The sequence below is a fragment of the Lytechinus pictus genome, chromosome 2 (genome assembly GCF_037042905.1).
Source record: "Lytechinus pictus isolate F3 Inbred chromosome 2, Lp3.0, whole genome shotgun sequence".
Classification (NCBI taxonomy): domain Eukaryota; kingdom Metazoa; phylum Echinodermata; class Echinoidea; order Temnopleuroida; family Toxopneustidae; genus Lytechinus; species Lytechinus pictus.
In genome coordinates, this window is record NC_087246.1 from 49,567,745 (window position 1) to 49,590,630 (window position 22,886).

General features: G+C 37.4%; 1 protein-coding gene across 2 annotated transcripts; it reads left to right on the top strand.

Moving 5' to 3' along the window:
* The first annotated feature begins 12 nt into the window (after positions 1–12).
* Positions 13–19,882, top strand: LOC129278244 (RNA-binding protein NOB1-like). 2 transcript variants are annotated; one of them, XR_010292641.1, is made up of 9 exons: positions 13–131; positions 9,402–9,534; positions 10,580–10,713; positions 11,633–11,707; positions 12,374–12,949; positions 13,458–13,555; positions 14,291–14,432; positions 15,405–18,749; positions 19,760–19,882. XR_010292641.1 is itself a non-coding variant. In XM_064095031.1 (8 exons), exons 1-8 carry the CDS (start codon positions 63–65, stop codon positions 15,678–15,680), a joined length of 1,503 nt encoding a protein of 500 aa, XP_063951101.1. In that variant the 5' UTR covers positions 13–62; the 3' UTR covers positions 15,681–19,882. The 2 variants fall into 2 exon arrangements, 1 of the variants encoding a protein (XP_063951101.1); XM_064095031.1 differs by having other exon boundaries at positions 15,405–19,882.
* Positions 19,883–22,886: the final 3,004 nt, after the last annotated feature.

Genomic DNA, 22,886 nt, shown 5'->3' on the forward strand with positions numbered 1-22,886 from the left:
TAAGAGCGCCATCTGTCAATAAAAACATTACATTTTTAAAAGTCACGCATAAGTTGAGAAAGATGGCGAAATTGAAAGCGGAACATGTGGTTGTTGATGCCGTGGCGTTTTTCAAGAATGTGCAGTTGCAAGTAAGGTCATTTTTGTGTTGTCAAACTAGAGTTCAAGATATACTGATTACATTGAAGAAAGAGCTGTCAAGGGTTGACTAACAATCGATCTGAGACGTAGTGAAAAAAAATGATCGATTGAAAACATGTCATGAATTTGCTCATGTGGGACTAGGCCTAGGCCTATGTGAAAATTGAATGAAGTTGGAACTTGTCTTGATTCATGAGGACTTTTTAACCCAGCATGCCCAGGTAGGCTCTCATGTCTGCCCGAGTTAATGAGGACTGAGCTGAGGCATGATTTTTTTTGTGTGTGTGTGTTTATTTTTTTAAGGGACATTTCTTTCTTCTAGAGTAAGACTAGACAGCTGGCAGCCGTCTGTTTCGAGGAGTTTTTTAACATTTTAAAAAAAAATTTCTCCTCGTACACAGACGGCTCGCTATCGTGCAGCCACCATTAGGGGGTGAACAATGCAAAATCCCCCCGACGGGGCTCATCGATTTTTGTCTTTATTTCATAAAAATATTGGAAAAGAATTGTACCAAAATAGAGATTATTATTCCCTATTGGCCTGAAATGCACCCAAACGGGTAAAACACAGTGACTTACTTCGGCTGTCGCGCAGCTTCACTCCCCTGTTTTATCCAAACTTAAGTACATAAACATATGGCCATTGAGTCCCCTGTACAGATCGCGCTAGAACTTCGGTCTCTGTATTTGGTGAGTGGAGCCAACGGAGTTCAGCGGAACAACCAACATAACAGAGACCGAAGCTTTTGGTCTAGAGTAAGACTAACTTTGTCTTCGACTTCGTGCGCAATTCGCGTTCGCCATTTGTAGGTACCGGTATGTGACCAAACAAAATGAAAATCATCAAATATCAATAAATTTGGTATCATTTGAAAGCTCCTAAAAAGACCTTTCAAATGATACCAAGACCTCTAATTTTCATCAAGAAATTATAAAGTTATTCCAGTTTAAAGGGGATATTCACCCTGACAAAAAGTTTATTGTAAAAATAGCAGAAAAAAATAAAAAATATTGCTGAAGGATTGAGAAAAATTCATCAAATAATTAAAAAGTTATTTGAATTTCAATTATTTGATTTGTGACGTCATATGCTAGCAGCATTCCTACATAGCGAATGGTAAAAAATCAATGAAATGTCATTTTCTCAGAAAATTGAAAATGGTTTTCACTGTACCTTTTGTATATCAATAGACAAATCATTTCACACCCGATCATGAATAGAAAACAAAATTAAGTCATCAGGAACCATGCAAAATTTGAAATTCATGCATTTTAATGTAAAGTCAATGGAATACAAAACCTATTTTTGTGACCATTTTGAACCCAAGTCTTCAACAGGCTCTAACTTCTTTGTTTATGAGCCCTTTGAAGTAATTTAGGTACCAATGGAAAGGTGAAAGAAAGCTCAATTGATGTGTAAAAATGTCACTTTGTAATTTTTCTTAATATGTGTAAAATAATTTCTTCTAATTAATTATTTATTACGCAAAATAACAATTATTCGCCTCTTTTTTGCCAAATGAAGGTGATCATGATAGATAATTTATATAATTTAGTTGGCATCAAAACAGCATCATGTAGATAATTTCCTAAATGAATTTGTTTAAAGTATTGTTTTTGTAATTTCTAATGTATTTCTTTTTTTTTCTGATATAAATTACAAGCTCTTTTTCAACTTAAGTATTGTATACATGCAAGGCTCCACACTAACTTTTTTTCTTGGTGGCCCGATCGGTCCACCAGAATCATCAATTTTATATTCTTGGTTAAGCTTGTAACCGATTTTGCAATCGGCAACCGATTCCATTCGATTTCACCACAATCGGCAATCACTTGCCGATCTTCGATCATGCCCCTTGAAGGAAAAAATCGAAAATAAAAAATCGGCGTAGATCTGGTTACAGTGCGTGATCGCTCAGAACATATTTCAAGATTGTTTTTGAGGTGCTAGCTATTTAGAGGTCGCATTATTCAGGGAGAAAGTCGCGGTATTATCTATGGCGATGTTTAAGGGGATAGATATCTTCTCTTCCAACTCATGGTGATAGCGGATGCCGCCGTGAACTTTGAAAGGTCGTATTACCGACGGAGCTCACTGCGTTACTCTCTTACATCGTTTATGATTATATACATTTTATTTTCAACCTCGTGGTGATAGCGGATGCCGCCGTGAACTTTGAAAGGTCGTATTACCGACGGAGCTCACTGCGCTACTCTCTTACCCCCTTTATAATGATATAAATCTTCTCTTCAACCTCATGGTGATAGCGGACCCCGCCATAAACTTTTAAAGACTGTACTATTGACGGAGCTTATTGCGTTGCTCTCTTACATCGTTTATGATGATATTCATTTTATTTTCAACCTCGTGGTGATAGCGGATGCCGCCGTGAACTTTGAAAGGTCGTACTATTGACGGAGCTCATTGCGTTACTCTCTTACATCGTTTATGATGATTTACATTTTATTTTCAACCTCGTGGTGATAGCGGACCCCGCCGTGAACTTTTAAAGATCGTGCTACTGGCGGAGCTTATTGCGTTACTCTCTTACATCGTTTATGATGATATACATTTTATTTTCAACCTCGTGGTGATAGCGGATGCCGCCGTGAACTTTGAAAGGTCGTACTATTGACGGAGCTCATTGCGTTACTCTCTTACATCGTTTATGATGATTTACATTTTATTTTCAACCTCGTGGTGATAGCGGACCCCGCCGTGAACTTTTAAAGATCGTGCTACTGGCGGAGCTTATTGCGTTACTCTCTTACATCGTTTATGATGATATACATTTTATTTTCAACCTCGTGGTGATAGCGGATGCCGCCGTGAACTTTGAAAGGTCGTACTATTGACGGAGCTCATTGCGTTACTCTCTTACATCGTTTATGATGATTTACATTTTATTTTCAACCTCGTGGTGAATGGTGATAGCGGACCCCGCCGTGAACTTTTAAAGATCGTGCTACTGACGGAGCTTATTGCGTTACTCTCTTACATCGTTTATGATGATATACATTTTATTTTCAACCTCGTGGTGATAGCGGATGCCGCCGTGAACTTTGAAAGGTCGTACTATTGACGGAGCTCATTGCGTTACTCTCTTACATCGTTTATGATGATATTCATTTTATTTTCAACCTCGTGGTGATAGCGGATGCCGCCGTGAACTTTGAAAGGTCGTACTATTGACGGAGCTCATTGCGTTACTCTCTTACATCGTTTATGATGATATACATTTTATTTTCAACCTCGTGGTGATAGCGGATGCCGCCGTGAACTTTGAAAGGTCGTACTATTGACGGAGCTCATTGCGTTACTCTCTTACATCGTTTATGATGATTTACATTTTATTTTCAACCTCGTGGTGATAGCGGACCCCGCCGTGAACTTTTAAAGATCGTGCTACTGGCGGAGCTTATTGCGTTACTCTCTTACATCGTTTATGATGATATACATTTTATTTTCAACCTCGTGGTGATAGCGGATGCCGCCGTGAACTTTGAAAGGTCGTACTATTGACGGAGCTCATTGCGTTACTCTCTTACATCGTTTATGATGATTTACATTTTATTTTCAACCTCGTGGTGATAGCGGACCCCGCCGTGAACTTTTAAAGATCGTGCTACTGACGGAGCTTATTGCGTTACTCTCTTACATCGTTTATGATGATATACATTTTATTTTCAACCTCGTGGTGATAGCGGATGCCGCCGTGAACTTTGAAAGGTCGTATTACCGACGGAGCTCACTGCGCTACTCTCTTACCCCCTTTATGATGATAGACATCTTCTCTTCAACCTCGTGGTGATAGCGGACCCCGCCGTGAACTTCAAATTGATTTGAAAACGCTAGCTACCCAAAACATTTTAATAACATATTTCAAATCATCGTGCGTGCTTGCGTCTTCTACTTCATTTTAATTGCACTTGCGACTTTAAGATGATGCGTCGTAAGAGATCATTCCAATAATTCTAAATCGCTAGCACCTAAAAATACTTCTAAAAGATGTCCCGCCGATCGTTCATTAACCTGTGATCTATGAGAAATATTTTCATTTTATTTTCCTTTGCGCCTTTGCTCGGAAGATGCGTCTTTCGTTTATCTTTCTAATAAAAATCACTCGGTTTATTTTAAAGCAATAACACCTCAAAACCCCTGGCTTTAAAACATGTTCCAAACGATCGCGCATGTTGGCGACTTCCATTCGTCTTTGTGACTTTGTCAGGAAGATGCGCGCGACCGCGAACAACATTTTGATGTATTCCTTTGTTTTTAAACATCGCCGATTCGATTTTCGATTCGATTTCGATTTTAGAAGCTTAACTGCCGATCCGATTTTCGATCTGATTTTTGATCCGATTTACAACATTATTCTTGGTGGCCCGAAAACCAAATTTAGTGGCCCTAAAACAATATAAAACATTACAATTCATCAAAAATCTGGTAGCCAAACCGGGCCACCAAGTGTTGGCTTTTACATAATTTTGGTGGCCCGACTCTCATTTTTGGTTGCCCTGGGCCACCGGGCCACTGCTAATGTCGAGCCCTGATACATGTATGTACAGGTTTTTTTTTACATATGAAAATTATCATTCCTTTTGTACTTTGTATTATAACCAAATAAAAATACAAGTGTGCTATTTTCTGATGTATTTGACTGTTTCACCAATTCCTTATGTATTCTATTTCAACAATTTATTGTACATGTATAATATGTAGCTTTTGATTTTAGAGACAATGGACATTTGATTACAATTTTTTTCAGAGGGATGAGCAGCTGAGTGTAAATTATGTATGTAGCATTGTATGCAATTTATTACAAGTATCAAGAAGTATAAAAATTAAGCTTTAATATATTCTATCAGTTTTCAATGCATTTCTTAGATTTGTATACATACATTGTATAGCAAAGGCATTGTTTGAGCTCTCTTTTTAAAGAAAAATAAATAAATTCAGATTCTAGAGTGAAATCACTGCACATAAATGTACACAATTTTTTACACATACTTCCATATTATTATGAAACAAAACAAAAAAAATTAGCAAGATTTTGTAAAAAAGAACTTAACAATCCAAACTTACCAATCTCCCCATGGATAGACTTGAAAGGCACCAAATTATTAGTTGAAGCAAAAAGAAAAGGAAAAGAGTGGTCTATTTCTTTCAAAACAAAACAAAAATCAACCAGGAAAAACAGATATCAAAGCTACAAAAACAGACATCAAAGCTCTAAACAAACACTCAAAACAAGAGAAACAAAAGTGACACAAAAACTTGAACCAATCCCATCCCCATTTTCCAGTTTAAAACACAACCCCAGTTGCACCCCTAACAAAAAATAAAGAAAAGGAAAAAAAATAATAAAATAGAGAAAAAAAATCATAAATACAGGACTGGAATCCATCTGGAAATGGAATATTCTTTCCTCTGAGTTTTCATGTATTTTCTTGCAAGGGTGAAAAAAAAAATTAATAAATAACAACAAAATAAACAACATAGTTCTTGCATTTTAATTTAAAAATCAACATTTAAGATATTCCCCTTTCAAAAGCAAATCCAGTCTCCAAATAATTAAACATAAAAAATAAAAAAAAATTAAAAAAATTAAAAAAGAAAAAAAAATAATAATAAATAAGCAACATAATTTTTGCATTGTAATTAAAAAGTCAACATTTATGATATTCCCCTTTCTAAAGCAAATCCAGTCTCAAAATAATGAAACATGATTGAAAAGTTTCCAAATATATATTTTTCTTACAAAAGAAAAAAAAACCCACTAGATTTTGCATTTTAGTTTAAAAAGTCAACATTGAATTGATATTCCACTTCCAAAAGAATCCAGTTTCCAAATGATAAAACATGATTGAACAATCAACCACCTTGACTCTTGACTTGGGAAGAAAAAATATTTTTGTGACAAAATGTATGTATTAAAATCAATATCAGAATAATAATCTATGGTATAATAACATAAATTTTTAAGAAAAAGGCACAATATTATCAGGTAACAAACAATTCTGATCCAGTTCAATCCAGAATGAACGACTCACTATCGACCACTCCCGTCATCCAGCCCTCCGCATCGGGTAGCTAGACTGCCGAGAGACCGGCGGGAGCCCACCGCATCGGGCAGCTCGACTGCCGAGAGACCGGCGGTGAAAAGGTAGCTTGCGGCTCTTATATCTGGCCTGCGTTTTTAAAGAATTGGTTCATTTTGGTTTTATTTTGAAGATCAATAGATAAAGAAAGACTAAATATCCTTGTTTGGGACTTTTTCTACTTGTCACAAAATTTCGATCATTTATGCATCCAAAAATTTGATGGACATTCAAGCTCTGATATCCATACTTGACAGGCGAGTATCCATATTGAAACTTATATGTACAGACTACAGAAAGTGCACATCGTCGACTGTCTGAAAAAAGGCACAAGATCGCATGCCACTATGTGCGCATGCACATTAAACCCCATTTTCGAGGAGCCGGCCAGACAGAGGCGATGCCACTTGCAGCAAAACCCACGCGAAACCGGTGTGGCCAAAACCAGCGCTCGCGATACGGTGGCATTCGCACATACCTACCATTTGGATTCAACCGTGAATTAATACGTGTGGGATACTGCGAACTGGCCCAAATCACTGATTTTGAGAAATTACAAAAAGGGCAAGGAGCTAGAGCGAGTCTGTCTGATAGCACTCAAGGGTTCATTACCATCCTGCCTGTGGGGAATCTACAGGTAGGACTATGGTATGCCAATGCTGTACACAGCACACAATTTAAAAAATCATTAAAATATGACTTTTGTGACCAAAAATACTAATTTCCATACAAGTTGCAATTTATTTTTCATTAGTAACTTGGGAGTATTTTTTTTATTCACAAGAGCGCTCGAAAACTTGAATTTTGGGCATATTTTTTTGTATGCCCTCTATTGGTGGAAAGTAATATGGCGAGACAATTGTCATTTTTCAATCTCTATTTTTAATTCAGAAAAAATAATTTAAAGAATCAAATTTACTTAAGAGCCAAGTTATATGATGAATAGCTGTAATGGAAACTGACAGTGTAAAAAAATCAAGCATTTGTCCCAAAGAAAAAGAGAAAATAAGCCAAACATTGCCAACCTTATTTAACCACACAGGGAGTAGTAACAGAGAACAAGGTTATATCATAACCTTGTTCATAGAATGAGTGGTCCGATAGTAGCCAGGAGGCTCCTGGGGCCCATTTCTCAACACCGTCATAAGTCTAACTTCTTGACTAAATCGGAGATAGTGAGCTACTTGTTGGTTGTCCGCTAACCGTTTCATGAATCCCTCTGTGCCAAGATCGGGGAAAACAACCTGACTAAATATTTATGACACCTCCGAACCTGTCATAACTTCTTTCTTAATGACGCAGTGGCATCATGTGGGTAGACTATGTCTATGACATGCAAAAGTGCCTCGAAATTTGAAAATTATATTCTTACATAAGTTGAAATTACATTGCAAAACAGGTGTGATAGATCATTCAATAATAATTGTAATGCACAGGAACTATAAAAAATGTTGGTAAGACGCAGCAAAACCATTCATTTTGAAATAGTAAAATAATTGAATCGATCAAGATTCTACCACGTCGGGTCATCCATAACTGGACTCGTGGGCCCCTGGAGATTAATGTCATATCACTGACGTGCTTAATCTCTACGGAGCCAGGGACGTGATGCCATTGCTCTACACAAACAAAGTATTTGGGAGACAACAATGTTGCTCCGCTCCAAAATACTTGTTTTCTTTAGGGTTTTGAACCCAAACTTATGTAAATGGGCTAAAAGTATATTTACCCCCCGAACGCACTAATGGTGCGTGCATTTATTCAAAGAAATCGAAAAATGAGAAAATAAATAAGAGCAGGAGCATTTACTCACAGTCTGTTATTGTCGCCATCTTGCTGTCTTTGTTATCGTAGCCTAGCTACAAGACGCTTAAAGAGGGCGAAAATATCATGAGCAGTGCCAACTTAGATTTTTTTAAATACTTGCATCGGCCGATAAATATCATAAATCGTACGAATCGCGGTTAAATCAATATATTTTAGGGATATTCATAATATTAGGGGAAATTGACTTCACATTGTTCGTTTTAAGTTTCGTAGGAGGACTTGTTTTTATTAAAGCTACATTTGTAAATTCGCGCAATCCCATGCATGTGTTGCATGCGCCGTGCCTTCAATTTTCCTGTGCACGGTGGCATGTAATGCACCCATGGGTGATTCAGGGGTTAATGAAACAACAGCATGTCACTGTCACGTCAGTTGTGTCATTGTGTGCTAGTCCTCTTAGATCTTTCTTACTCACATTCCCTTGATGTGATGTAACTAACCTCGCACAACCAACGTGATTTGACAGTAAATTTTAAAGAAGTCGGTAAACATCGCTTCATAACATAAGAACTTTTTGCCGGAACTTAGTCTGTCCACGTAGAGTTACTGACTCTTTATAATGATAATTTGTTCTTAAAAGTCTGCTTAATTAGGAGGGGCCGCGGAAATGGCATGACCAGGGGGAGGGACTTTAGCCTCCCTATTTTTTTTCTAACCATGTACAAAAATTACCATGTTATTTTGATATTTTTTCATGTACAAAAATTACCATGTTATTTTGATATTTTTTTGCATGTTCACCCCCACTTTCAAAACTGTTTGAGGCCCCTGCTACATTAGACATTTTGAAAGAAAAAACAAGTAGGCCTACATTCAGATAGTGTACATAAATGTTTAAAATATCAAATATAATCTAGGATATTAGCTAGACCAACAGTCTTACATAACAGGCTTTCATTTGTTAAAATGAAAAATAATGATCCAGATCTTTCTGTGTATGGAATCCTTTTTTTTTTACATGTTATCTAGTCTAATAACAAACACAATCAAATAGTGTTAAATATTTGAGAATGTCTAATGTAGCAGGACCAGGGCCATGAAACGGTTTTGGAAGGGGAGGGGAGGGGGGGGGGGGCTGACCATAAAAAAATCACAATCATATGGTAATTTTTGTTTTTTGTACGCTGTTTTGAAGAAAAAAAATGGGGGGGGGTTGAATCCACCCCCCCCCCATCTCTCTAATAAAGAATATAAACATGACAAAGTCTTAGCCTAAGGTTTGTGAAATCCAACAAGTTACATGGATATTTGAATTCGATCCATATCCAAAATGCTACCTTATTCTTGGATCATGTTATCTAAACTTGAAAAAAAAACTTTCTTTTTGGCAGGATGTAGCTGAAAGTGTGCATACTTTGCAGGCTGTGGTGAATGAGATTCGAGATAAGGCAACAAGACAGAGGTTGAGTGTACTTCCCTATGATATCAAGTTCAGGGAACCCTCTTCAGAATGCATACAGATAGGTAATTATGTTTTTTTTTATAAATATTTCTTTCGATGTCCTTTGAAAGCAACAGGAGTAAAGTTCTTCATTATTTTTCAGCTATTACTGATAGAGTTGAGGAAGGAATAGTTCAGTTTTGTTTAATTGTCAAAGACAAACATGAAATTTCTTGGTTTTGATATCAAGGCAAAATTCTAACAAATTTTTTAAAATGATTAATGTTTAGCTGAGGTATAATAATGTATTAGTTAGTTGACTAAAAGTTGCATATATTTCTTGTACTGAGGAATAACGAAGAGCAAATGTATCTTATTCCAAACCATAAGATTGTTTTGAGTGGTCTGTTACACAATCAAGTATAATTTCAATCACTATATGCTATATGAGTAATTCTTGATATCATTGTTGGGTTGATTTTACAAATTATTTTGTTTCCCTGGGGCTGTTCCATAAAGATGTTTGTAAGTTACGTAGGACATAACTGAGTTTGCCCTGGACAGATGACCTTTGTGCTAAATGGCGCTTTAAATTTTCCCTATTTTAACATATTGGGAGTGCACTCTCTATGATTCTAATCAAATCTTAAAAAATAACAAACTGTGCATTCAAGTGCCTGTGGACAAGGATTCTAATCAAAAAAGATTGATTCGATTTCAACAGGAGCTGATTGGAATACACAGTCTGCAGACACAGACTCTGATTGAAAATTTGATCAACAGTTGGGTCCTCACACTTGCACATATAAAACTTCTATTTCAGTCCTGAGCGTGAGGAAATTCAGTTCACAAGGCATTATAGGCTGCACATTCAGACCCCTCAATTTGAGTGAATTATTGAGAATTTGAATCTGCACAAGAAAGATTTGCAGTACTGTATATGGTCATTTTCTCTGTCTCATTTTGAGCTTTTAAACTCTTTTAACTGACAAAAATATGGAAGAAAAACATTGTCCGTTTGAATATCCACTGAAAGTTCATTCAGGGCAGTGAGATTATTTCTTATCAATTTCAAGCCATAATACCTCAGATATAATATTGAGCATAGTTGCCCTTTTGACTTTGCAGTGTCAGACTTTGCAAGAAAAACAGGAGATTACCAGAGTCTGTCTGCAGTAGATATCCGAGTGATTGCATTGGCTTATCAACTGACCAAGGAAATCGTTGGAACTGATGGTCTTAAGAAACAACCTGAAACAAAGGTATTTCAAGCACATTGCAACTTCTTTTTATTTGTTGACAACTTTCTGTGTTGGACCTATGCAATATTCCTAAATATGTGATACTAAGGATGCAAAAACACGAGTGTTCCTTGGATGTACATGCTTAGTGTTGCTTGTTTCTTCATAAAGATTATACTATTTTACATTGGAGTTGATGTTGTTGAAAGTAATGTAAAGTTTGTAAAGTATATTCATATACTTATTTTTACATACTTAAAAGCCTATGCCATTGACGAAATTGCAACAAAGCAATATACAACAGTATAGCAGTTTAACAGTATAAAAACGGCAGAGACAGAGAGAGAAAGAAAAAAAATCATTTTATGTAATGTTTGGGCAGCATTAAAGGTCAAAGACCTATCCCAGGTTTCTCCCTAGCACTATAGTCCTATAAAATTATTGTAAAAAAAGTAAAAGGGCACAGGCTTACATGTGGGGGGGGGGGAGTGGGAAGAGAAAGTAGATAACCTCTCCTTTAGCTTCCAGTATTAAAGACACAAAAGAATTGGGGGGGGGAATGTATTGCATTACAAAACACCCCTACATCAATTGCTACAGGCCTGGCCCCACTGGCCAATGGACACAAAACGTACTCGTAACGGATACAGCGGACAAGCAAAATTTTGGGGTGGCTCCATCCGTTTTCATCCATTCCAGACAATGGGCGAACAATGAAATGACAGTGGACGGATGCTCAATGGATATAGAGCACATGAAACATACATGCAAAGAGTCCACAACGGATACATAACGTTTTCCAACGGATGGCAAGATTCTTGTCCGTTTTAAATCCTCTCTGCATCCTTATTAAAGTTCAGTGGGACCAAGCCTTAAAGGACAATGTTACTAGACAGCTGAGCAATATAATCTGTATTTGCATATTTGTATCCTTCTCTAGATAACATATTCAGCAAGTAAAAAGCCTATTCAGAATGCAAAGGATATTGCAGGCTTCTATTACCCAACCAGTAAGGTAAGAGCCATTTCTTTTGTTGAAGATAACTTTAAAGAGTGCATGATCCTTGATAGAAATTCTGGTGTAATAACTTTTACAGTTTACACATATTTAATAATTAGATTTGGGGGATTTTGGTATGAATCTGCATGTCAACATTTGTGAGTTGATGATAGAATGAAAGTTGTTTGTGTGATAAATATGTTTGTATGATGCCACTTGATTTCCCTTTAAATGTTACTATTCTAATAACTTCTAATAATGTCATGTTATTGAAGCCATCATACCCACTGGTGGAATTTCCCAAGCAGCAACATGAGCAATATTTTTAGCAAATTTTTGGCATTCCAACAACTTTTCATGGACATGAGGTTCATGTTTGCATTGAATTAGCATGTCCAAGCGAATCAATTATGGGCCAATGTGATGTCTGCAACATAATTATAATAATGGTGTGAATTTATATAATGCACAATGACCAAGGCCCCGTAACACAAATGTTAACGATTAATCAAAATTTCCTATCAAGATCATCCTTGGATGCGCACTTTGCTCAGTAGACTGACTAGGAACCAATCAGAATTGTTCTTGCCAAATAGCGATTAATTGCTAGCCTTTGTGTTATTGGCCAGGGTGGCAAATGATCTTACTTTTCTCTATCGGTACGTACTCTCCTCTCTTTAGAATGGACCCAGAGATTCCAACCTCCAAGAAGATGATGACGGGACCCCTGGAACTCCAGAGGACAACTCGACGGCGGGCGACGTCAAGCTTGAGCTCAGCGATATCAGCAGCAAAGATGAGGAGGGTGTGGATAAGATGGAAGAAGGGGAGGGAGAGGAAGATGAGAGGACTTGTGATGAAGTGACGGAGGAGGATAGGGAAGCAGGAAAAGACTTTGACAATGAAGGAGGACAAAGGGAAGGTGAAGATAACCAAGAAGAAGAAACTAAAATGGAGAACATGATGGATTTAAGAACAGACCAATGCAAGGATGAGGATATCACAGAACCAAGTATAGACCAGAAAACCCCAATTGACGAGGCAAAAGATGCCAACATTGGTGATCTGAACATTGATGAGGATGATGGGGAGGTCATCGAAGAGGATGACATAGAAGAGGAGGATGAGGACGATGATGAAATGGGATGGATTACACCTCAGAACATCTCTCAGGTCAGAGAGCAGATGGGAGGAAGTGGAGAGACGAGCTTAGAAGGTATCAGAGTTGGCTGTATGACCACTGACTTTGCTATGCAGGTAGGTCAATAATACAATATCAGCTTCTATTTCATGACTGCTTTTGCTGTTCAAATTTCTTATCATGATTTTGAGTGTCTAGGGCAAAAGCTAATTTGTTTGTGCTGAAATTGTGTTTTAATCAGGGCTCTGTAACACTCAGGTAGCGATTAATCGCCAAATGAATTGGCCTATCAAGATCATCGTTGCATGCACATTTTGCTGAGTAGACTGACTAGGAACCAATCAGAATTGTTCTTTCAATTTAGCGATTAATCAATAATCTTTCAGTTATGGTGCCTAGATCGGATAGAATGCACTGGGTGTGTACAGTAGATGGGCTCATCATTTGGAACTCGTAAATTAATATAGCTATCACATGTACAAATAACAGAACAATTAAGTAGGTCATAACAGTGGATACCTTCAACCTTGGCTATTTTTTTTTTTATATTCAGACTTGTTGATTTATGCAAGGTTAACTTTGTGTTGTAAAGTACCATTAATCTACCCTTCATTTCTTTTACAGAATGTTCTTATTCAGATTGGTATTCCTGTCATCTCAGTCAATGGTATGCTCATCAAACATGCCAAGAGCTTTGTTCTACGATGTCACGACTGCTTCAAGTAAGTGTTCAGTGTGTGGAACCTATATCTGCTCCTGAGACAATGCCCTGCCTCTTCCATGGGAGTAATTTTAGCAACATTTCATAGGATCCTCTTAGTCACATTACCATGTTGTTATTGGAGGTGGCAATGCATGATGAATGGAACTTCCAGCATCCTTATAGATATTTAAAGGTGTAATTGTGAACGATTTTCAAAGTTGAAAGCTGTATTTATGCTCTTTATTAGCCAAATATTCGCCGAATATTCATGGTAGACCAATGCTTGTTTTTGTCGGCATTCTTTGAATGAATATGTGAAATGCATGTATTAATGATTTCAAAAAGTGTATCCCGATATGCATTCTCCTGTATAGGGCAAATATCCATGCTCGACAAAATATTGCCTTTGTTTTCAATTTAAATCTGCCTATTGGATGTAAATCATAAATCATAAGAATAACTTGAACCACTGCAATTCCTTTCAGTGAAATGATAATGGTAATATTCACAGTGTTCACATTCATAGTGTTAACATTCATAGTGATAACACTTGTCAGTTAGTTTGTTACTTAATGATTAATGAACTGAAATGGTTTTGATCATGCTTTCCTATCCCGTCAGGCAGACATACAGCAACTTGGGCAGCGGTGTATTACTGAATGACATCATTGAAGAGATTGTAATCAAATGCAGGTAGATTTAAAATTTTGATATGACCTTTGACATTTGACCTTTTGTTTTTTCCTGGTTTCAGAGTGACCCATGACATGGGGAAGGTCTTCTGTCCCAAGTGCGGTAATAAGAGTCTGGATAAGGTTACCATGACAATAGACGAGGATGGCACTCGGCGGTATCACATGTCACGAAGGAGACCGGTCAACACCAGAGGCCTGAGGGTATGATATCTTTGTTTCTAAAATATTGATAATAAAATATTGACAATAAAAATAAAAGTATTTGATTCACAGAATTTTCAGATGAGTGGTTGAATTGTAGGAATTTTTCCTATCATAGTAGGATCTATAATAAAGTGGGAAGTCAGTTCTTATGAATAATGGTAAAAATCATGGTTGTGGATTCAAGTAAATGTAACATAAGTAGTGCTACCTATGTATATTAATGTTATGACATTGGGAGAGTTTATGTTAACATTTTCAAAGAATGTGTTTACAGGGCTCAGCACTTGCAGTAAACCCCCAGGTGGGCGAGGCTTTTTTTATTTGCCTTCGAACCACTATCTATAATGGGGAAATGTGATGGTGAGTTGGGTACCCCAGACAACTGCCTTGTCATGTTTTGCTTTAGTAAGGGCAGACGTGGCTTCTGTTTTCGGTGGGAGATGGAAGATAATGTATCAATCTTCCCCAGTTTCTTATGCTCATCAAGTGTGGTGTGTAGGGAGTATTGTAACTTAACTGTGAACATAATATTGTAGATGGGGAGAATTCATTTGAGTTTCTGTGTACAATCTTTCCACAATCTGCGGAGAAACTTAGTTAACGCTATAAGATTCTCTGCTAAAAACGATCATGTCGCAGTGCTGCCTAATGTCATAACAATGCGTTATCTACATCTTGGATCAACGTTTAACATCGGAATCCGGAAGATGTGACTCGTCTTACTGCTAGTGCTCTGTTGGGTCAACAACATCTCTTTGCAGATGTTACTGAAGTCTTATCTTTTCTAACAGTATTAGTTATTGGCACTTTGACACTCATCCAAACTTCTCATTCTTTCTTTTCTTGTGCACCTCGGAATAGAATATTTCTAGATAGATGGCGCTATATAAATGCCTATTATTATTATTATTACTGATTGTTCAATTTTTACATCTGTAATTATATATTTCCTTTTGACCTTTGACACAGTATGCCCTCCCTAAACCTCAAGGCGGCAAGCATGCATCCAACCCAGTCCTGTACCCAGACCAGAGAATACCTCAGAACAGAGACGCAAGGAGGGGCCAGAAGAAGACCAACGTCTTTGATCCGGACTTCGACGCCATGAGCTCCCCGTTTGCAACGCATGACGTGACCAGCCGGTCGGCTCAGGTCGGGGTACGGCAGATCAGAGGTCAAGGGACAGGGGGTCGGAGGAACCCCAATGAGAACAGAAGACAGAGCAAGAAGGGAAAGAGAAGATGAAGTGATGTTTTGGAATGATCAGTGCCGTGTAACACGAAGCTTAGCGATATCGTCAAACGATCGATTCCATGGTTGAGTGCATCGATCAATAAGAACTATCAATTGTAATGGGACATTGCAAGACACTTGCGATCAATTGCAAGTCTATTTCAGGTCCCTAAATCATGCATATGTAGGGACAGTGATTTTCCGTTTAAAAAAATTGCCTTTTCCGTTTCAGAAAATCTCAAATTCCGTTTCAGCATGTCAGAAAACGGAAATTCCGTTTCCCCATAGACTTTGTACACACGGAAAAGTGACAATTCCGTTTACACATTGAATAGCATAATCACAACATGTACACTCGCACTGGTCAAAATTTGTATCTGCTACTGTACCAACAACACAATAGAATCTGTTCTAATCGGATCTATGCGGGTGCATAAAATGTTTTTACAAACCCATTTAGCATGCATACATCCTCACCTTTCACATTATTAGCATTATTTCACGGTGAAATGATATTTCATCGATAATTTTGGGGTTTTTTGGACATCGTTATCATCAGTGAACGGCTTTTGCCAATCCGCCATCTCGGATTTTAAGACCACGATATCGTGCTGTTACATCTTCAAATGTAGAGGGCAGCAACACACGACCGTGTAGTTGAACGATATGTGTGCATGTGAAGCCCAACCCGGCCGGGTACGGTGCGGGGTACAATCGAGTGTGCTGATGTCGAGTGCAGTCACGATGTGTGAATTGTCATGATAGTAGCGAAGTGAGATCGTGTTTTCTGGGGTTTTGTGGCCATTTAATATTCTCATTTTGTTGTGATTTTGGAGTAATTTCTGTTGCTATTCTGTGTATTTTGAGGGAAAATATGTTTTCCGTGATTTTCCGTTTGAAATGCCACTTTCCGTTTTAAAAGGCCCTTTCCGTGAATTCCGTCCGTTTTCCGCGTTCGCGGAAAATCACTGTCCCTACATATGTCTTGCAATTAATTACAAATTTGCGATTGATTACTAATCTGCTTTTTGAAACAAGGAGTGTAATCTGATTTGCTACAGTTAAAAGTGAGCAATCAATTGTAAAATTGCAATAGTAAATTTGCAATTGATTGCAAATATTTTCAAGCAACACCCCATAAGACATAATTAAGGTGTTGCAAGAAAATATCTGCAATCAATTACAGATTTCTGATGCAAATTTGCAATTGATATATCAATTGTAATTAGAGCAAATTGATTTTTACTGCTCAGAAGCAGACCAACAACAAAGTACAAATTTGCAAGTAATTGACAGACTTAGGTTGAAGTTTTGACCCCAAATTGGACTTGCAATTGATTACAAGTATCATGCAACACCCCTTTAGCTCTTTATCATAGGTCTGGGCCTCGTCTTACAAAGAGTTGCAATTGATCTGATCAACCACAACTATGGATGGCCTCAACATCAACATCTAATGAAATGTATGTTAGTTCAAAATGTTTTCTAGATATGATGTACATTCATGAATTCATTGTTTCTTGACAATTTGGTGTGTTCGCCTTTGTTTACAAAAGATGTTTTGCAAATTTCCTGTAGAAAAAAAATTATGACACTAATGGATTTCCATAGAGTTACGATTGATTGGATCAAACGTACATCTTTGTAAGATGGGGTCCTGGTATTTATTGTTGATTGTGTTGTTCATTATTAGCAACCAATCATGCCAAAAGGCTTAAAAATTTATCATAGGATTAATTTCATGGTTGATTGTATTTATGCGATTAGTACAATCAATCGCAAAACAAATTTTAGTGATTAATCATAGGACTGACTTATATTGATCATTATACCATCATGTTATACAGTATATCAGTAGTTATTAACAGAGATAAATGGCATAAAGTTATTTTAAAAATTTATCAGGGCTCACATGAGGCTCAGTCGCCTTCAGGATACCATCTAAATACCATATAAGTTGGTTCAGTTATTTCAAATGATTGTAAGTGGTGGGTACAGGAAAGTGTTGTATACAAAAAGTGCACATTTGTGAGTGTGTTGTGGCAATGCAGCACACATGAGGGTATTTACATGCAATATGCAAAAAGCGCAAACGCTGTAGTTCTTTTGCATAATATTTTGAATGCTGGAGATGCCTGCATCATGAAATAATTATGTATAACAATATTTTGCTTGTATCATTCCTGTACCCAACATTAAGCATGAAGACTGCTATGTTCTATCCTTGATCTTAAATCATGAAGCTTAACAGTTGTGCTCAAAAGTTAGTGAACCCAACCACGAAATGCACTTCTCCATGCCGAGTGTTGAATGCTACAATGTTCGGCAAGTCCAAAAAAACAAAGTTTATTTGAATGTAACATTTTATCTCCTGACTTCGCAATTAAATATCTAAAAAAAGTGTTCAAGAACTTGAACACTGTTCATTTTCTGGTGGGGTTCACTAACTTTTAGCAGTTTATCAATTAACCTTTTAAACTTTTGAATTCAATTTTGGCTCTGAAAAGCTAATGCTTTGAATCAAACTTATGGTGAATCTCCAAATTTTGGTAAAAACTACAATCATGGTTTATATAAAAGTGATGATATTGGTAATTCATAGTGGGGTGAATTCTGCCACCTGACCAGACTGAATTCATAGATGGCCCACTGCATGGTACAGAGTACACCCGTATTCAACCAAGATTGATTGGGTGATATCATCAGCGTGGCCAGTGAAAAAAATCCAATTATGCCAGAGGAGCAGCGAAATTATGCCAAACCGTTTTGGAAACTAGGATTTTCCACAGGGGGGGGGCTAAACCGTCCGCCAAAAAAATTTGACGAGCAAAAACAAAAAAAAAAAGGTCTTCAATCTTCAAATACATCAAAATTATGCTAAATATGCTATTATTATGCCAGATTCTTTGCTAAAAAAAGTCTAATTATGCCCCAAATTATGCTGAAAGGGTCGAAATTATGCCAGAAAAAAAGTCTAATTATGCCGGCATAATGAATTATGCTGAAAGGGTCGAAATTATGCCAAAAAGCATAATTATGCCAGTTCTGGCAACGTTGGGTATCATCCATGGAAAGGACTAGGTTCAAAACATGTGACCTGCCACCCCAAAACCAACAATAAGTCGCCAGGGAAGGGTCTTTGTAAATAGCCAGAATACGAATTTGGCCTTCAAGAGGTAAGAATTAGAAAATTACCTTCTCTGAAATACTATCAAAATTTGAAGTTGTAAAGTTAAATATTACAAGACAAGATACAGTAGTTTCTCTAAAACCATTTTTTTCCTGACTGCTTGTAAATTATTCATTGAGTGTGCACAGCTTGAATGAACCTCAAACTTCAAGTTCAATCCTTGTTTTCTTCGTAATTTTTGAAGCTGTTGCTGAATTTCTTCTACATTCATTCTAGCTCTTGTGTGAGTTATTTTTAGCTCATCCGGCCCGAAGGGCTAGATGAGCTTATTTATGCTAATTTATGCGAAATTTATTAATAAATCACAGAAAATACCTTTTTTTCTTTATTTGTGGACCGATTTTGATTTTTTTTCTCTTCCATCTGGTAGAGCTTCATGAGGTTCACCAAACTTATACACAGAATTTTGAAATTTTTAGTAGAAAGTTTATGCTGATTTATGCTAAATTTATTCATAAATCATAGAAAATGCCTCTTCTTTATTTGTTGACCGATTTCATTTTTTTTTCTTCCATCTGGTAGAGCTGCATGAGGTTCACCAAACTTGTACACAGAATTTCGAAATTTTGACTAGAAAATTACTTATGCTAATTTATGCAAAATCTATTCATAATCACCAAAAAAATGCTTCTTCTCTGTCATTTCTTCATAAATTTCAATTCTGTTTCCTCAATTTATGTCACACCAATATAATTCACTACAGTGTCAACTGGGCTGAAATATAAAATTGTGTTAAATTTCTTTGCGAGATGCCGGATGAGCTCCACATCATTGATGTGCTAGTTGATCAATTTTGATAAGTTATATATCGGTTCAAAATTTAACATTTGTTTTTTTTTTAAAGCTCAGTGAAAGTTTAAAATTCATTTTGGGCAATGTATTGTTGGTTTTGGGGTGGCAGGTCACATATACAGTTTATTTTCAATATCCTAAATTCATTATAATCATTGGTTTTGAACTCTGTTATTTCTGCTTTATTTTGGATTTTTTTTAATAAAATTAAATACCTGTGATGTAAACTAGATTTCACGAATTATGTTTGAATGTGTTGCTATTTACAAATCAATTATTAGATTTGTTTGTGTAGAGGTGATGGGAAGAAGAGATAAGGAGAGGGGGAATAAGGCGATGGGAAGAAGAGAGAGAGGGGGGAGGCGATGGAAAGAAGAGAGAGAGAAATGGGATAAGGCAATTGAAAGTAGATAGAGGGGGAGGGGGATAAGGCGATGAAAAGAAGAGATAGAGAGAGACGGGGGATAAGCCAATGGAAAAAAAAGGGAGAGGAGGGGGATAAGGCGATGGAAAAAAGACAGAGAGAGGGTATAAGGCGATGGAAAGGAGATAGGGTCAGAGGGGATAAGGCAATGGAATGAAGAAAGAGTGTGATAAGGCGAGAGAAAGGAGATAGAGAGGGGGGATAAGGCGATGGAAAGAAGAGAGAGAGGGGGGATAAGGCGATGGCAAGAAGAGAGAGAGATGGGATAAGGCAATGGAAATTAGATAGAGGGGGATAAGGCGATGAAAAGACGAGATAGAGACGGGGATAAGCCGATTGAAAGAAGAGAGAGAGGAGGGGGATAAGACGATGGAAAGAAGAGCTAGAGAGAGGGGGATAAGGCGATGGAAAGAAGAGATAGAGAGGGGGATAAGCCGATTGAAAGAAGAGAGAGAGGAGGGGGATAAGACGATGGAAAGAAGAGATAGAGAGAGGGGGATAAGGCGATGGGAAAAAAGATAGAGAGAGAAAGAAGGTGACAAGGTGTTGGAAAGAAGAGATGGCGAGAGGGGGATAAGTCGATGGAAATAAGAGAGGGAAGGGGTAAGGCTTTCATGCAAAACAAATGAATGCAAACGAAAAAAGGGACATTAGGTGGTTTCAAACCACCTCGATCACAAGAATCCCCGTTAAATTACGAGAACATGTTTAGGCTAAAAAATACCCATTAATTATTCCTGCATTCACACCGCCCCGAAACATACCCTTCGGGATAAATTCCTGAAGTTAGGAGTATGCGCAGTATGGTCTAATAAGCAGGCAAGGCGCGAGATTCAAAACCACTAGCCCAGCAGCCACCCACGGCGCCCGTGCCCAACGACACGCTGGGCTAAAAGTTCCCGTAAATTGCTTTCACATTGCCAAAATACCTGCGACCTTGGAAAAATCCCCGCGAAAGTTCTCGTTATTTCGCCAAGTACCTACTATTCAGGGGCCGCGGAACGGTTTTCAAAGTGGGGGGGGGGGGGCTGACCATGCTAAAAATCACAATCATATGGTCATTTGTACGTTTTTGTACACGGTTTTGGAAAAAAGTGGGGGGGGGGGGGGCTGAAGCCCCCCCAGCCCCCCCCCCCGGTTCCGCGGCCCCTGCTATTTAGCGGGTATTTTCTTTCGGGGAAATTTCGCGTAGTTTGCTTTCACATCACCAAAATACCTGGTATTTTCTGATCGGGGTAAATTTCCCGATCAGAGAATACCTGGAACTGACGAACTTCGAGGCGGTCTGAAACCACCTATTGAAAATATACCACCGCACAGTGGCATGATATATCTCTCTCGTTCTTTCTCTTCCTTACGTCATCTTTCCCCCTTCTTCAATTTTCTTTATCACTCTATATTTTTACCCCCTACTACTTTACTCCCACTTCCACCGTTTTCCTATCTTCCCCTCTCGAACTCTTTCCTTTCTATATCTTTATCCCCTCACACTTTATTCTCACTTCCACCGTTTTCCTATCTCCCCCTCTCTAACTCTTTCCTTTATTTATTTATTTTGATGAAGAAAAATTCAATGAAGAATTGAATAAAATCGAGTGGAATGAATCTGAAGAATATGTTGAAAATCTTTGGAACAACTTCAAATCTATCTTTATGAAAATAAGTGATAAACACGCCCCATACGTTACAGTACGTCTCAAACAAACAGGTGTACCGTGGATCAATAATGAATACATCCTGTTAGCCAGACAACGGGATTATTTCCATAGAACATTTTATAAAACCAAAAACCATCAATGCTGGGAAAAATTTAAATATTTCCGCAATAAAGCAAATAATCTGAATAAAAGGATTTTTACCAAAACGAGTTGAAGAAATGTGGAAATGATGTTCGCCAAAATTGGCGAATACTTAAACAATTATTACCAGGTAAATAAGAAATAGGAGGAGTGAAGATAGTTAAAGATGACGTATTAATTACAGACAAAAATATTATAGTTGACCTTTTGAACAATTAATTTAATGAATTTGCAATGAACCTATATAGCACAAGGTACTCAGGTTTCTAAAAATAATATTAATAGTATGAATACATTATTGTTCCAAACTGATAAACGCTTCGTTTTTTAAGAAATAAAAGAAGAGTTTGTACTAAAAGAACTGCAAAATATTGATATAAAAGAGCATCTGGGATTGATGGTCTGCATCTTAAATTATTAAAAAAATCTGCCCTCCATATCGCCAAACCGCTTACAAGATTTTTTAATACGTCGCTCCAAACCGGTAGAATTCCAAAAGAATCTAAGAAAGCGAAGATCACACCAATTCACAAAGGGGGTACTTTTGGACCAAAGAATTACAGACCAATTTCGCTTCTACCGACACTATCTAAAATACAAGAAAAAACAGTCCATCAACAACTTTATGCTTATCTAAATAAAAATGACCGCCTATGCGATTGTCAGTCTGGTTTCAGGCCTCTTCATTCGACATCTACCTGTTTGACAGAAATAGTTGATTTTATCTTGAATAACGTGAACTCTGGTAGAATAACAGGGGGTCTGTTCTTAGACCTATAGAAGGCGTTCGATGTAATCCCTATAGATTTGATTCTTGACAAGATGTAGTATTATGGTATAAAAGACTCTGAACTGCAATGGTTTAAAATGTATTTGATTGAAAGACAACATTGTGTTTCAATAAAAGGAACAACAAGTTCCTTTTTAAATGTAAAGACAGGTGTCCCTCAAGGGTCCATACTTGGGCCCCTGATTTTTTGTTTATATGTCAATGATTTAGGAAACTTACCCTT